The 17,757-nt window shown below is 41.6% G+C and overlaps 1 protein-coding gene across 1 annotated transcript in view; it reads right to left on the bottom strand.

Annotated features, from left to right (window-relative positions):
* The window catches only part of FBN2 (fibrillin 2), a 251,187-nt gene that overhangs the window by 194,511 nt on the left and 38,919 nt on the right, over positions 1–17,757 (bottom strand). Inside the window, exon 6 of the mRNA XM_077816364.1 lies at positions 6,497–6,694. Coding sequence (XP_077672490.1) covers positions 6,497–6,694 — 198 coding nt within the window. The remainder of the gene's footprint in view (positions 1–6,496; positions 6,695–17,757) is intronic.

The following is a 17,757-nucleotide window of genomic DNA, read 5'->3' on the forward strand; positions in this document are numbered from 1 at the left end:
TGAAAATAGATTTGGTTGTTTTTTAATTAACCCGGTGCTCGAGAACCAGAATGCTAAATGGCCTAGAATACAGTTGAAAAGACTAGCCTTTTCTGTGTGTGCTAGATGAGTAAAATAATGCAAAAGTAAACAATCTGCAGAAACGGTGAAAATCACAGATTTTTTTTCTTGTTTTAATAATTTAAGGTATTATCAGTTACTAGGGGTCTGATCCTGAGAGCTATGGCATTAACTTCAATGGGAGCCAGATGGAGTCCCAGGTAAGGGGACATCTATTTTAAGAGAGTCACTAACACACACAGCAGTTCTTCAGAACTGACCTATCAGGAAATTAATATCTGTTGTTTTTCATCATGAATTTGAAGTTTTTATGTATTCTGCCATCTCTGACTGGATGTATACTTACTATATCATTACTCAGCATATCATCTCCTGCAGCTCCTTCCCATTTTCATAAGAACAATGGGCAGTAGGAGGGAAGATGTTTGAGAAAACTCTTGAGATTGGATTAGCCACTCAGTAGTGGGGCAAAGATGTAGGAGCTCTCCATTTCCTCTCCCTGGTGCTAAGAATCACTGTCTGAAGAGGAAAGGGAGTAGCTAAAAAATGGACTGTTAAGGAATGTAGGGAGGAGCTGAGAAATCTTCCAGCATGGGATTCCTGCCATTACCTTGCTGCACAGCCATGTAGTAATGGCAAGAAAATATTTTCAACTAAGACTGTCTCTTGTCTGAATACTTTGGATGAGGGACTGTCTGATATCATGGGAACATGACAGGTGTCATTTCTGTCTTCTCCTGAATTAAACATCAGTCATAAAACCTATTGTTGAAGCAAAAAGAACTGCTATGGGGAGATTTAAAGATCTGGGTTATTTTTAAATTCCTCTTTAGGTTGCCATAGTATCATTAATGAATGAATACATAAATCTATAGCATTCTACTCACTCTGCAAACATAACTGATTAATCCACAAAAAATGCCAGCCACCCAGCTGAGTACCTCTCCTAGACCTGAAAAAGAGCTCTGTGTAGCTCAAAAACCTGTCACTTTCACCGACAGAAGTTGGTCCAATAAAATTATTACCTCATCCACCTTGTCTCTCTAGCCAGCCAGCTAGGCTTTTATCCCTATTTACGAGCATAAAGAAGTGAAATGAATGGCCCACGGTCATACAAAAATAAAGGCAGGCTGCTTTATTTTACACCTCTTGTTGATTTTCCTGCTCCAACCTCAGCCTTTGGCTCCTTCACTGTGTAAATTACATCAGTTAACACCATATAATCTGGATCAGCACTTACTTCCCTGATTATATATATATTTGGATAGATATAGCTATTTGTTCTTTAAGTAAGGGCTTGCCTACATGGGGTTATTCTAGATAGCTATTCTTGATTAACTCCAGTCTTTGGAAGTGCACACCATACCTTATTCTCGTTTAATTTTCACATATAGATAAGGATAAAACTGGTTAGCAGTTCAGAAAGGCTAACAGCTGTATATAGAAGCCTACAGAAGTTAGTGATACACTTGTTGATACAATTTAGTAATAAGTGAAGACAGCTCCTCAGTTAGTACTCAAGCCAATTCCCTCTCCGTCTGGACCAGGGACTTTGATGTTATTCTTTGCTGCCTCATGGATCCTCATAAGGTAAATTTGTTCTCCAGATCTTCAGGCTTGGCAAGTTCTGATTTTCTTTGTTTTTTCATGTAACTTTCTCACCATGCAGCCTTCCAACTCCTTCAAATGGGTTATCTGTCTATCTCATCCACATTTGTCTAATCTGTGTCCTTATATAGTGCCCATTACATCAAAGAGCCTCTATATCATAATGTATCAGTTCCTAATGGTCGGTGTCCAGTTTTTCCATTAATTTTTTCTTGTGACAGTGGCCAAATTACCTACTTAAGAGGAGAATTTCATTTCTCCATTTTTTACAATCCTTAAATAAAGCTAGAAATGGATTAGTGCTATCTCTTCTGACCTTTGTGTGTGTGTGTGACAGGAAGAGTCCTCCTGAGGCAAATAGTGGCACTCCCAATTAGAAATCACTAATCTGGTCTTATCTTTCATGCCCCCTTTCATTTCCACCCTCAACTCTCATCTTTAGGGATTTTAGCACATATATAAAACTTCTTTATTGCTTATGAGGATTATTTAGACTGGATTTCAGTGAATTCAATGATTTCTCAACAAAGCTCATGTTTCTTACAGCCACTGTGTCAGGTTGAACCTGTAGGGCAGGGGTTCTCAAACCCCTCAAAGGGTCATGAGGTTATTACATAGGGGGTTGCAAGCTGTCAGCCTCCACTCCAAACCCCACTTTGCCTCCAGCATCTATAATGGTGTTATATTTTTAAATATATTTATTAAAAAGTGGTGATTTAATTTATAAAGGGTTACACTCAGAGGCCTGCTATGGGAAAGGGGTCACCAGTACAAAAGTTTGAGAACCACTGCAGTCTAGGGTGCTCCCAAGGGGTGAGGGTGAGCACCTCTCTCATCCCAGAAGTCCCTCGCTGGATGTAGACATTGAGTTGGTTTGCAGTGTGGGGTGTGGGCCTCCAGCTGTGAAGCTTGGGGAAGCAACCCTTCTAGATGCAAAAGGAGTTCAAATGAAAAAGATAAACAAAATAAAAGCAGTCCAGGCTCACCTTGCTGTTCCCTGCAAGGCAAAAGGTAAACAGTCTCTGTGCAGGGGGATGGGTTCCTAACACCGTGTGTGTCTGAGGCTTTAAAAAGGAAAACAAAGTAAAGATGATCCCTCTGCCTCTTCAAATGCTCCAGGCAGATCCAGGCAGCGGAGGCTCTTTAAGCAGCTTTCCTATTAAGCAAATTCTGCTTTGTGAAGCTAGAGAGCTTCCCTCTGAATGCCACCTGGTATTGGGCTTGAATCCTCACTTTTAAGGATCCACCCCCTTCAGGCTGGACAGGCCTCTTAGATGTGCTGGGCAGAGGCTGACTGTGCCCACAGGAGCTCTTTAACCCCCTTTCCTGGCTGGGATGGGAAGCTGTCTCACCCCACATCATCAATAAGGCTATGTCTACACTGCAATTAAAAACCCTGTGCTAGCTGACTTGGGCTCAGAGGGCTTGAGTTAAGGGGCTCTTTAATTGCAATATAGACATTTGGACTAGGGCTGGAGACTGGGCTCTAGGACCCTGACTCCTAGGCACCCTGCCCTGCTGAGCCACCTCTCTGGCCAGGTTCCATGAAGCCCCTGCAGTCAGGTTCCTTGGGCCCTGGTGCACAATGCATCCTTAGAGCTTAACCCCTTCCTGCCCATGCTGTAGCCAGAGGTGGCTGGCTTATGTCCATGGCCATCAGCAGCCTGGAGATGTTAGTTGCCTTTCAACATTGTCCCTTTCTGCCTGCACAATCTGCTTCCAGCCACACGGCAGGGGAAAGAAGAGATGAGCTCTACAAAGACATAGGCCAGGTCATCCCTTCCTCACCTCCTCTTCCTCTGTGGCTAGAAGCAGCCCCCCCATTCCGTCCCATCCTGCCCACACAGTGCCAAAAGGCTGCTGCTGGCCACATTCTCGTGTGAACCCTGGCAGAAACCGGGGGGTGGGTGGGGGGAGGGAAGAGGCATATGAGCCTGTGTGCCCCCCACACATGTTGCCTTAGGAAGATGTGGCGCCAGGTACCAGGAGAGGTGGGTCCGTCCAGGAGGCCCAGCCAGGCATAGAGGGCGGAGAGCGCCGGGACAGTTGGTCACCACCAGAGAGAGAGTGTGTGTGTGAGTGTGTGTGTGTGTGTGAGACCTCTCCCTGTGTGTGTGGGGTGGCGGGTAGAGATGTGTGGGTCACCTCTCGCCATGCGAGCCCTAAAGCCTTAAAAATAAGAAGGTAAATAAAAAGAATCCAACTATGCAGTATTTCTTTTTAACAGGGACTCAGTCAACTTGATGTTAATTTGAATGGTTCTACTGCATATTCTGACTGATTGCCGTTGAACTCACTTGAATACGAGTAATTTTATCAGGTGTCCCGTATTCAGGATACGGAAATATGGTCCCCCTATGCCTTACCCTTCTCTTTACAAAGCTAAATAGATGAGCTCCTTGAGTCTATCACTAGAAGGCAAGTTTCCTAATCCTTTAATCATTCTATTGGCTGACTGAAGTATTTATATTGGACTATTTAGAGAAAGGAGTTCTTCTTGTATAGCGGGGTGGTCACCCGCTCCGGCCCTGAAGGGGTTAAAACAGCCCTGGGAAAGGGCTGCCCCAGGGAGCCAATAGGCTAGGCTGATTGGGGAAGCAGCCACAGCTGGGGTCACGCCCCAATCAGGCCGCAGCTGGCCCTATAAAAGGGCTGCTGGACAGCTTTGGAGGGAGATGGACATGGCTGCCTGGGAGCTCAGGGTACAGGGGCACGGCCGAGGGCAAGCCTGACAGAAAGGGCAAAGCAGGTACTGGGCTGCAGGGAAAGGCAGCAGGTCCAAACCCTCCTTGCCAGTGATGAGTGGATTATGGACCACAGTCTGCCCCAGAGAGTGGGGGGCTAAACGATGACTGGCAGTAGCCACTGAGACAAGGTGGGGATAGAGGGTTGGGGGTTCCCTGTGGAGGGGAGATCCAGAGACTGTGGGGGTACTGCAGAGGGCAGAACCCTGAGGTAAGGGGCACCGGGCTCTGGGAGGGACATGGGGGCCTGAGGCAAGTAGGACATTGGCCAGCAGAGGGCGCTCCAGGGCTGGAGAGCTAATTCCCAGGACAACCAGCAGGAGGCTCCGCACCGGTGATTCATCGCTTCGCTAGACCTAGTTATAACCATTCTCTCTTGTACGGTGTTAGGCATTCTCTCAGTTACATCTGGGGATCTATCTGTACAGCAACCACTGCAACCCAATCACGTTTTCTGAAATGGCTTTGGGAAGTCATAAGACTTACAAGATATTGACACCCACAGGCGGATCAGTGTATGTGGTTGATTTGGAGATTCCCCTCAGTAACAAACTTCCCCCATGTCTTTAATAGGCTATACCCATTTATGCTATTTTTACAAAAAGTAAAAGTGCATACAATGATTATAAGAATCCATGAAAGAAACAGAAAGAAATCCATGTGTCGTCATCTTCTTGGTGCTGCATATTGACTGTAGGGTTTGAGGATTTCATTGGAGACATACATATTTCAGTGACAAAATCTGAAGCCCAATTCACAGTCACAAACACAGGAACAACCCTGGTTTTCCAAAGGTCGTAAAGTGCCATTACTACATGCTATAAGCAGAGTTGTGAAACACTTTATACCCAACGCAATAAGCAGTCAGAGTGGCTTGTCAGATTGTAACCATGCATGTATTGTAATAACAGTTGATTTCAGATCTGATAATGAGTCAGACCTCACACTAGCTGTGGATACTTGCCCAGACAGTCAGAAAGAGAGATTGCCTTGGGGTCCTAGAACACTGACCGCAAACAAGATCCTGTATTATTTGTGCCTTGTGGCCAAACTAGAGAAAATGTACAGAAGTTATGTACTCTGGAGAGTATTTCTGCCAACTTGGCTGCTAGGAATCCCAGGAAAAGTACAGAAACAACAGTCTAATTCATTACATATCTCAACCTGAGACTACCACCACCTATGCAACAGAAAGGAAGTAACCTCCTAATTATCTGGAATTTCTGCTATCTTTAGCCATTTCATTCAAACTGCATGTACCTTAAGAAGTCAATCAAAGGAAGAGACAGAGAGCAGGCAAGACAGAAGCTTTCTTGATATGTCTGCCCTAATCATATATATGAGGTCATCTGCGAGTGGAACAATCAGTAACTGATTGCCAGAGAAAAGGCAGAAAGGGATGGTGCATCAGACAAGGAGTCTGACAGGACTTCTCAGTTCTTAGACCATTCTTTACCAGTCAAAGACACAGGGGGCTACTGCCCATTCACAAAGCAATGTTCTTGGTACTGCATCTGCTAATGCACTCTTCAGCCTTTGAACCCAACTGACTGACAGATCTTGTAGTTGGAGCCACTGGTGGTTTATGTGTCCCCAAGGTTGTGCAAATAGGTAAGTAAATAGCAAAGATAAAGAACTAGGACCCCAACCACCATTTTACAGAGCAAACTGCTGAACAGTAACAAAGAGGCCATCAGTTCTTTTTTCAAGACATAACTCAAAGTACATGGGCATTTTTACTTTAATCAAAGGCCAGAGTGAGACACTCAGGTTCAGTAACTAGCATTATACCATGGCTGGTGGATGTGAATGGTTTGGATTCAAACCCCATACCATTGGTTTCATTATTAGGTGCATGTATCCCAGCTAAAACTTTGGCGTTTCCAGGATTATTAGAATTTTGTGAATAACAGCAATCATAATAATTTTTCTGTGTTTATTATTTCTGAGATTCATGGAATCTCAATCTATGAAATAACAAACACTGCACAAAAACAACAGTAATTTGGTTTTAGGTGGATATGAGCTTTTCTAGACAACATTCACGATGCAGTAACCATGCACAGCCAAACCAAAAGGCTTACCTTGGCATGCTCCATTGCGGATGTTAGGAATGAAGCCACGACGACAGGGCTGAGGCTGGGCAGGACACATCTCACAAGGATGGCCCCAGGCACGTCCAATGGTTGCACAACAAAGAGTCTTCGTGCAAACAATGCCGGTCAGCTGGCCCTGACACATCTGGTTGTTGACCTGAGTGAAACAGGGGCCTGTTCTATAATCTGGAAAAGAAGAATGGAAAAAGGGAATGTCTGATGCAAACACAATGTTGCCTCAACCAACTGACCCACATAGCACAGAGGGAACAAATTTTGAACAAAATATGTATCCAACAGATATCAATGTAAAGAAAATATCAGCAGATCTTTGACATTTAAATCATGGTCTTGTATGCAGACGTAATAGGAAACCTTCCACAAGAAGCTCTAATTTTTGTAAAAATAAATAAATGCCAGTTCAAGATTTTAGCTATTATTGAGAAAGATGCTGAAAGATGAAGGGAGTTCATCCCCCCCAAAACTGAGCTTTTAGATTATCGAATGAAAATCAGCTGTAAAATTAATACTGTAATATATGAAAAGCTAAAAATAAAAAAAGAAACCATTTTATTAACTCCTGGGAGATCTGGTATTGGGATTTCCAGTTGCTGAGCAAATTAATTACAATTTACCAGAGGAAAATCCAGATCACTGGTACCAATGGGCTCAGTTCAGATCAAATGAGGTCATGCAAGAAACAGTCACACAGCTAGCATTCCATTTGAAATACTTAGTACAAACTAGTAACTTAAACTGGATTGCATTCTGTGAGAAGCATGCAGTTATCATTTATTTTCATACAGAAGTGATAAGGAAAATGGAACTTGTACATGCTATGCTGATGAACTACTGGAAAAGACAAGCATTTGCAAATATGCAATTACAGATGTCACATCAAGTTGGTGAATTACAACATTTAGTAAAGAAAGCGTAACCTCCTCATTTTAAATCCCATTTGTTTGTAATGATTTGCATAACCTTGTCTTCACAAGTTGTGATTTATGGATAAGAATTCAATATTTATATGATCTGTCACAACCAGATGTATAATTTAGCAACTAGCATATTCCTCCTTTTTCATACAGCAATGGACAATAGGGATATTTTCCCCATAATATCTATGCGGTATTTTGGATTCTTCTAGAAATAAAGCCATGGCATTTCATTTTGAGATTATTTTAGATTACTACTGATCTTCTTTGTACCTTACATTTAACAAGTAAAAGCATAGACACAGATCCACCGTGCTGAGAGCAGGACTGAGGAGTGGAAGAAATGTGGCTCAAAGCCACTCTTGTATTCCCCTTATCCTTGTAGCACTCAAAGTAAATCAGAGCCATTTCAGGACTGTTCAAATTTATGTTGATTTACAACAATCCTCTAGGAGCCATTCCAGACCAACAGAAAGCAATGGTAATTTGTCCATACACACTCCTCCTGCGGCACATCCCTTAGGCTGTGCTGCTGAAAGAGGGTGACAGAGATTATGCCAGCCCAGGATTCCCCCATAACAGAGATTCTCAGCTGCCCATTTAAGATGACTTTACATTTCCTTTGCACCAAGGATCAGGCCCATATGGTTTATATTGTGATTAGCCCATTCACTTCACTGCGTGTATTCACAGTGCATAAAGTTAAATGTGTGCATAAGTCTTTGCAGAATCAGGACCTAAATTATGATATAAAGGGGTTAAGAAAAGTCTGAGGGTAGAGGATTTCCATCCACCTAGATAGTCTCAAGTGAATAACTATACTAAAATATTAAGACTTTTATGCTTCCCCCGCCTTCTCTTCAATACTCAAATACACAGAGCAACTTTTTTTTTTTTTTGGCTACAATACCTACATTATCTAAAGGAAGTGCTAGACATTAAAAAGGTCCCAGTCTGCCCTCTCCTCCAAAACACTGAGTGTATCAGCTCCACAACAGTTTCAGTTTTACTGAGGGCCAAAGTTCTTCCCTGTCAAACCAATGACTGTTGCATTTTCTTAAAATGTACAGAAGTTATATACCTCGATGACTGATAAGAGAAGACAGTGACCTTGTCACACAATAGACTCATACAGGAATGACTAATATCTGAAATATGGACAAATTCCATAAATCCCATCAGGGATTTCAGAACCATGAATTCACTGTGAATCTTGCCTGAATTTTAATTAAAGGCTAAGGATTAGGAAAGAGCTCGATCATGTGTTACCATTGTGCACTCCCTTCATGAAAGTTTGTGCAGGTGTCATGCAGCTTGAGGGGAATATCACATGGTACATTGCTTTCAGCTTTCAAATCATTGTCGATGATCAGGTTACTTTGAGAAAATACAAATGCTATCCGAAGAAAAACAGAACTGTTCCGAAAATAAGAATGTAAAGATATGGGGTGAAATCCTGGCCCCATTAAAGTCCAATGGAAGTTTTGCCATTAACTTCAATGGAGCCAGGATTTCACCAGTAAATATGCTCTTTAAATAATATGCTCTTTAACAAAGACAGGTATTGCAATTAATTACAGAGTATGAGCTATAACAAAATATAGTCTCCTTGGCATGTGAAGGCAATGTTCTTCATATACACAGCAAGACGTTTTAATACTATTACTTTAGTGAGCAGACTTCCATTCTAACATCCAATTGTAAATACTGCTATATACAAAATGACTACCAGAACTGCATTTATTATTTTTTAAATGAGGGGAAATTATTATTAATCCTGTTTATAATGATAGTGCCTAAGGGCCACAGGAGCAAGGCCTCCTTGTGCAAGGCACTGTACAAACACAGAGTAGTAAATGGTCCCTGTTCTAAAGCGCTTACAATCTAAACAGAGAAGACACATGCAGGGTGGGGGAAGGAGTGTGCACTCTGTGGTGGCAGCAAACATCATGGCAGTTCTGATTTTTGTTATGGGTTGGCTTAACCTAGGAGGGGATAAGTTAAATGAAAAGAACAGGGAAAGGAAGGGGGGCTGGGCAGAGTCTAGAGGGTAAGAGGGGCAGGTATAGAGTGAAGCTGTGGGTTAACTGACTGTGAAGAAGGAGGTGGTAGAGAGTTGGAGCAAACAGCCAATCAGCACAGGGCACAGAAAGTACAGTCAAAATTGCAGAGTTCTCTGACTGTCCAGAGGTCTCTGCTTTGGCTGATCTTGTTGCTGCTGGCTGGAGTCTCAGGCTGGCTTCTCTCTGAAGTCTTCCCCCAAGACCCAATAGTCCAAGTGCCTCCAGAGTAATGGGGGCCTGCCCTGGAACAGTTCTGGATGCAGGGGATGTTGGAGGGAGAGATACCCCAGCTAGAACCCACTTTACCCTCTCACCTCCTCCAGTGCAGTTATCCCCAAGTTTGAGGAAAGAGGTATAGCCTACTCCTAAATGGGTACTCATGTCTGCATCAAAAGCTGAGTTAATGTGTGCCTGCGTTCTGACTGTCAGCAGCCTAAGCACTGCTCTGCATGAGGTCTAGTCATGACAGGAATAACCAGGATAATATGGTTAAATCCTTTGAGACTTCAGAACAATCAGAACTCCACACCAACCAGATTCAGAAACATGTGGAGCTGAAAAGTTGTCTTAAAAGGGCATGGGTGGAAAATAAGTATGTGAAAAAAAGGAATATCTATGAGCCACCCTATGTGGAAAAATATGGTTTACATAATTAAACTGAATCATAGACTATGCAAGTGCCCAAAGGTACAAGCACTCTGTGATGAGGTGAAAACAGAATGGGGTTGTATTACCTGCAAAGTATTGTCGTCACTGATGATATCAAACGAGAGACATCATACCAGAGGTACAGCAGTAATTTAAAGGGTCATTGCTGCTAAGAGATTAATTCCTGTGTAACAAGCGCCACGCTGGCTCATCAGCAAATACAAAATCTGGGAACTGCAACATTAACAGCATGAATTTCTATCACTCAAGATAAATGAATAATTCTTGTAGCTGCAGTAGACTCTCATCCTCTCTGGACAAGTCACTAAAAGGAGGATATATAACACACTGAGCAGTGGGTTACCATTGAACAATGGAAACAGTTCACGTCAAATATAGGGTAAAATTCCTTCCACCTAACTAAAGTCTGAGCATTTGGATTTTTGGTTGTGGAGGTAAGGAACCTAATGTGGCTGCTGCATAAGTCCCCACAGCCGAGGTTCTCAAACTTCATTGCACTGAAACCCCCTTCTGAAAACAAATTACTACAGGATCCCAACAGGGGGGACTGAAGCCTGAGCCCACTCCAGCCTAGTGCCTTGAGCAGGGGTGAAGGGGTTGGCAAAGCCAAAGGGCTTCAGCCCCGGGGGGGGGGTGTAACCTGAGCCCCTCCGCCCAGGGCTGAAGGGGGCTCCAGGCCCCAGCAAGTTTATTGCCAGTCCTGGCAACCCCATTAAAATGAGGTCATGACCCACTTTGGAGTCCCAACCCATGGTTTGAGAACCACTGCTTTAATAGGTTGGAATACTGGCTGCAGCCCTTCTGCACCAGTTGTGCAAGGTATTGGAGTCCCTGCATCTACAGGAACATAGATATACAGCCCATCCCCTGTTCAATCTCTGAATTGCCCATAAAGTAACCTTCTGCACCAGCCTATTCAGGGCTGGCATTGAAACCATTTCCATGACCTGCAGTGGAACACATAAGCAACCCTGTGTGGCTACTCAGTGTGCAGACTCCCTCTGCAAAGTTTAAGCAGTGTGGATGGTCTTGCCCTGGCCCGCTGCATCAGGGGTGAATGCCATCTCTAGTGCGCTGAAGTGACAATTTATTAGATGTCTCAATTTTGAAAGCTAGTTCTCATCAGGTCTGCTAAATCTTACTGTCATAACTTGTTGTAGCACTTCTATACAGATTAGTATGGTTGGGGGCTGGTGCTGTCTGGTATGTATGTCACTTTAGTGCCCCAAAGTAAACTTTTCAAAGAGGACACATTGGATAATGTGAACCAACTATAATATGGACAGAAGTATAATTACAAGCTTTGCTATGTAAAACTCTGTTCTCCTCAGGAGAATGTGGGGCTGCTGCAGGCCCCCACAAACACTAGCAGACTAATATTTAATTTTGCTAAACTCATGGCTTATTCAAGTAAATTAGGAGCCCACTTCTCTCCTAAAAGACCTAAAGGTTCGGTATGTAAATCCTCTCACCTACCCTACACTGCTCAAACATTATAGCTAAGGCGGGCTCATTCCCATGGAGGAGTTTGGGGAAGGAGATCAGGATTATGACCAGAACACAGAGAGATTGGGTGAGAGGATGGGGGATATTAGGGAAGTAATGTATTGAGAAACCTAGAGGAGGCAACCCAAATCACTATGGGACTCAAGTTGTTATAACCAGAGAGTTCTCTATTGGCAAGAAGCAACCATTATGCCATATCACTGGATACTAGGGCACAAGCATTAGATATCATGCTAACATCTATACGGCCCCCAGTGGCTGTCAGGTCTGACTCTATTCTAATTAGACTCCTAATTACATGTAAAAGAATTAACTTCATTCTAAAATTGCAGTGACACTGAAAAGGTCTTAGAGGTAATAGTAGATAACCAAATGAGAATGTGCACTCAGTGCAATTCTGGGGCTAAGTAGAGGAATGCCATCTTTAGATACATAGTCAGGGGAGTATCAGATAGGAGAAGGAAGGCAGTATTGCCTTTGAATACTGCATTAACAAGACCACTACTGGAATACTGTGTTCAATTCTGGTGCCCACACTTCAAAACAGATGTTGAAAAATGTTCAGACAAGAGCTATAAGAAGGATATAAAGTCTGGAAAACATGCCTTATAGTGAGAGACTATAGAAACTCAATCTACTTAATTTATCCTAAAGGAGGTCAAGAGATGACCTGATCGCGGACTACAAGTGTCTACATAACGATGAGATTTCTAATAGATGGCCCTTTAATTTAACAAAATCATAAACAAGATCCAACAGTGGAAAGCTGAAGGTAGACAAAATTCCAACTAAAAACAAAGCACAAATGTTTAAATGACGGTAATAAAACATTGGAATAACATACGGAGGGAGGCAATGGATTATCCGTCATGGGAAGTTTTTAAATCAGGGCTAGGTGTCCTTCTAAAATGTGCTATAGCTCAACCAAAGTTATGGGCTTGACGCAGAAATCATTGGGTGAGGTTATATGGCCCATGTTACGCAGGAGGTCAGACTAAATCATCATCATAGTCCCTTTTGGCCCTAAAAGTCTACAAAACCATTAATCAGATTTTCCATGTGGGTTTTCAAGTCTTACTGTTAGGTGTTTCTTCATTTGTTCCGTTTTCAGTATTGCTACTGGAACAATTCTGCCAGAGAGCGCTGATGGAACATATGCTATAAATTATTTGCTACTTAAAGTCTAAATGCCCTGGTGAGAGAAGGTGATTTACTCCTGTCATGTATATTATTCGTGGTTTTCTTTGTCTCAGAAAACTGTCTGAGTTCAGTATGTATTGTGACTTGAAAACTGACAAAACTTCTGTAATGATTAAAATTATAAATAAAATGTAAATTTAAAAACAAAAGAGCTTTTCTTGGCATAGAAAGCACAGGAATAGAGAAAATGGAAGTAGCATACAGTACTTATAAATCTGTTTTGAAATTACCAACAGCATTACTGTTCTTTATGTGCATTCTGCATTAACTCAATGGGCCTGTCTACACAGCAACTAGACACCCACGGCTGGCCCATGCTAGCCGACTTGGGCTCGCGGGCTCTTTCATTGCTGTGTAGACTTCTGGGCTAGAGCCCAGGCTACACCCTGAGCTTGGAAGTCCACACAGCAATAGAACACCCCCACAGCCTGAGCAGGCTGATACGGGCCAGCCGTGGGTTTTTCTTTGTTGTGTAGGCATACCCAATTAGTCTCTATATATACAGATGTACAAATATTTTTCTCAGAATTTTATTGGATTTTAAAAATCAATTCTGTGCTATTTAAATAAACCTGCCTGACACCCAAGTCTGTTCTAATGGTGGGGAACATAGGAATTGCTGTACTGGATAAGACCTGAGGTCCATCTAGTCCAGTATCCTGTCTTTGACAGTGGCCAGTACCAGATGCAGCAGAGGAAGGTACAGAACCCCGCAGTAGGCTGATGTGTACCCCTCATTTGGTCTCATCATGGTCTCTAATAGGAAGAGATTGGCTTAAGCACTGAAGCACAAGGTTTAATATGCCTTTCAAAATTTGTTGTAATTAATTATGACAACTCTGGATATTTTGATACCCATATCAATATCCAATCCTTTTTGAATTTTGTTAAGCTCTTGGTTGCAATGACGCCTCTTCTGGCAATGAGTTCCCCGGTTTAATTGCTGTTGTCCAGCAATTATGGTCAGTTCCTCCTAAATAGCCACAAAGAAATGTCTGCCTGCCTCAGCAAGATGGAGGGAGGAAAGAGCAGGTGAAAGAGTAAATAAATGACACCCCACAGACTTAAAAAGTCTCCATTAGAAGTTATTTGGAGGGAACCTAAGCATAGAGCCCTCTTCTCGGCATGGATGTGCTCACAATATTTTAATAAGTTGTTCCCATATAGGTCTGAACCCTGCAACTGACCCTTCTTTGGCAGATCCCAGCATCTACACGAGATTATTGATGCTAACAGGGTCCCATAGGGCATGTGAAGTGAATTGTGGTTTAGAGCCTACGCTTATGAGAACCCTGGTAAACAGGGTGTATCTGTGCTAGAGATGATTACTGAGGGACTCACTGCAGATTCTCTAACTTTCTCTCTCATTTAAACAATCACTTTCTTATAACAATAACTAAAGAGGGAGGTAGCCTGGCTTGACAAACATATTTAACTGTACTTGGCTGTAAATGTTTACACTTCTATTTCTGAAGATTTACTAAGAATATTAAGCCTAGTGTTCAGTATATGCAATACAAAAATGCAATCGAGGCCTTGTATAGGGACTCTGGGACATCGCTACCTTAAAAAAAATTATTGTCACTTCATACAAACTGTTCCATTCCAGATCTAAACCAAATTTGCCCTTCAAAAGGACTTTAATAATCCCCAGAGATAAATCCTGTCTGACAGGCATGATTTAGGAGTAACCAGGGAGGGGATGAGCAAGGAAATCTCAACCTTCCCTTCATTTTGGAGACAGAATTGTACCAAAGGCTCCAAGGACCTCCCAAGAGCTCCCTCCCACATATTACTGCCATTAGATAACAAACAGATGCTTCAAGCATCCAGAAATTAGACAGGACTGAAGGGTGGCAGAGCACTTCACCAGGCTCACCATTAGGGCTCACACTTAATTTTATTCCACAGGACAAGTAATCACACTGGGGGAAATTCACTCCCCTTACAGAGTCCAGGTACTACCAGGCACTGTGTTGGTAGTTAAATCCATATTGGCAGAGTGGAAGGATGAAATCCATGCTTGGGAAGAGAAAAATACAATTAAGAGGCTGTGGGATGCAGACCCTACCTGGCTGTTATCACGTGCTAAAGTAGCAGTTGCTGCCGCTACAGTAAACCCTACATGGGATGTAGTAGCTCTCATTCCTCAACCTGCCCCAACACTCCTCCCTATGTTCATGTATGCAGCCAGTGTGTAAACTAGCTCCACAGAAGTCAAGGGGGCAGAGGTCTCTGTACACAGCTACCTGCAAACAAACACCTGCTCAGGGATATAGAAGGGATTTTGCAGTTGACAGGGACTTGCATGGTCTCTTTGCCAGTCAGTTAATTTAACCCCATTGTGATGTGTGTTGAACAACACTGCTCAGTCATCCTGCAATGTCATAACATCACAACATATGAAACAAATTCACAGCTCAACTGCGGGGCAAGCAAGGTCAGAAGGCCAAGGAATGTACCACCAGAATTTGGGACTCTCTCATGGATTTGGGGAGGGTTGACAACTTAACCAGAATTTTTATGTTCATATTAAAAGTTGAGGAAACTGGGCCTGGCCTTGCTTAATTTTTCATCTGAGCAAGGGAAAAGGGGTTGATGATATATACATTTGTAACTGAGGTTAGACAATGAATCTGAAACTTATGCATATGCAAATATTCTTTCATGTACAGCCTGAATTCACTATCTGCAGATCACAAACTGCAGTTTGCAAAAACAAGTTTAAACATTAGAAAGGAACAAGGTTTGTTTTATTAAAGATTATCTAAAATTATTTTTCCTTTGATATTTTAATTACTCTAATATGGAAAGGTGTTTTATTGTGGGGTTTTTTTGTTTTTTTTTTTTTGTTTTTTTTGCAGTAAGACTGAGCTGCAAACATTGAGGAGGTGCCATGAGGGAGGTTTCAAAGATTTAGAACAAGAAGTCTGATGGATTGTACTGGTTTAGGCCTCATATAAATAAAAAGTGTTTTTTTTTTTCCCTCAAAAGGTGACATCCAACAAATTGGGGAGAAAAGATTGTTGGCTGAAAATAAGAGCTAGTCTCTAGGAAAAAGAAAAACTTGGCAGGACTATTTTTTTTTCCTCAAGAGAAATTAAAAGTCTCCGAGCAGTACAACTATTTAGACTAAGAACTTTATATAAACCAAAACTTGAATATTAGGTCTCCCTTTTTAGGGTTTGCTGATTTTCAGCAATTCTACATGCTAAACTCTTAATTTAAACATTTAATGCAGTTAAGTTTGTGATACAGATAAAAGACAATTATTAATACAATTCATTTTAAACAAACATTCTGAACATTGAAAAACTCAGCTAAGTCCGGAAAAATCACTTGAGTTCTGTAAAATATTATTTGAAAAAAAAGTTATTACAGATCAGTATAAAACTTTGATATCTAAAAGGCTAAATCAACTGAAACATTTTAAAATATAGAACAAATCTATTCCAAAAGGCATAAACTCCTCCATACAGCTGACAAATTTCATTTTCCAGCTTAAGTTTACTACCAGTCTAGCAATCCCACATGACTGTTTCTGACTGTATTTTGTGATGCAATACTTTCCATCACACAAATGGATGTCTGTGATTGATTAGACAATTTAACACATGTACTGCAATTAAAACGGGGAGAGAATTTTAATTTAAAGAAAAAACATATTTAATGCAGCAGTATATGTGGGCTTTATAGATTTTAGCAGAATTACAGTTTCTACCACACTGTCAGGTTCATTCGAAGCACATTCTCATTTTCCTTTTGCTGGAACTAAGAAGGTAACTGTTTTTCAAAAACAACATTCTAGGGTTTGCACATCCATTTTAGTAAATTGATATTATGTCAGCTTTAAGTAGATGAAGGATACTACAATTTTCAAAATATCATCTGCAGATCAGAAAGTTTTTTTTTTCCTAAACACATGAGGACTATTTTGGCACAGTGTCAAGACAAAATAATTTTTTCAAAAAAAAATTGCGTTTATTAGTTTGAGCTTGGCTTAGTTTTTGAACAAAAATACACACTTTCAAATTTCTACATATAAAACTTACATCTAAAATATATATAACTTTTTCTAAATGTGAAGATATAAAAAAAGCAGAGAAATGTAAAAAAATATTTGCTCTTGAGCCCAACTAAAAATCATGAATGATGAAATAAAGGGAAGAAATAACTGCTATGAAATTAACTTTTGACGTACGGAACTGCAGAATCATAAAATGAGCGCTGAAGTGCTTCATGCTTGGAATCAAAGTCTCTATCCTTGGAAAAGAATGTTCTCTCAATCCTGGCTCCAGCAAGAACTTTAATTTTTTTTTTAAGTTTACATCCTTCATCCAACTCCTGCTATCATTTTATAATTGCTCCTATATACTGTGTGTGTCTGACTTAAGTCTTGCCTTATAATCAAGATACACTGAGTGAACATTGAATTCATAAGCTAACACACAAGAAAGTGTGTGCTAAAACAAGCTCAGGGCTTGATTACCACCAACGTGCCCCTTGCCTGCGTGCACGCACGCACACACACGCTAGAGCCCATAGAGGAGTATGAAATAAGAAGAAAATCTCTGCGAAGTTCCCCTATACCGCACCGCAGTTCCTACATACTATTCTAAGATTAAGGATTTGATGTGTGGGGTCCACTGCCTATCATGCTGACCAATACTGTGTAATTGTTTCCTTGGGCTGCCCCATGTGTCTGACTGTGTCTACCTATTATCTCTGGTCTTAAACTCAGATTGTAAACCCTTTGGGGGCAAGGACGCGGTTTTTTTGTTCTGTGCTTGTACTATGCCTAGCACACTGGGGTTCTGGCCCACAATGGGACTCCCAGGTGCCACTGCAATGCACATAATATATAACAAAACCCACA

The sequence above is a fragment of the Eretmochelys imbricata genome, chromosome 5 (genome assembly GCF_965152235.1).
Source record: "Eretmochelys imbricata isolate rEreImb1 chromosome 5, rEreImb1.hap1, whole genome shotgun sequence".
NCBI lineage: Eukaryota > Metazoa > Chordata > Testudines > Cheloniidae > Eretmochelys > Eretmochelys imbricata.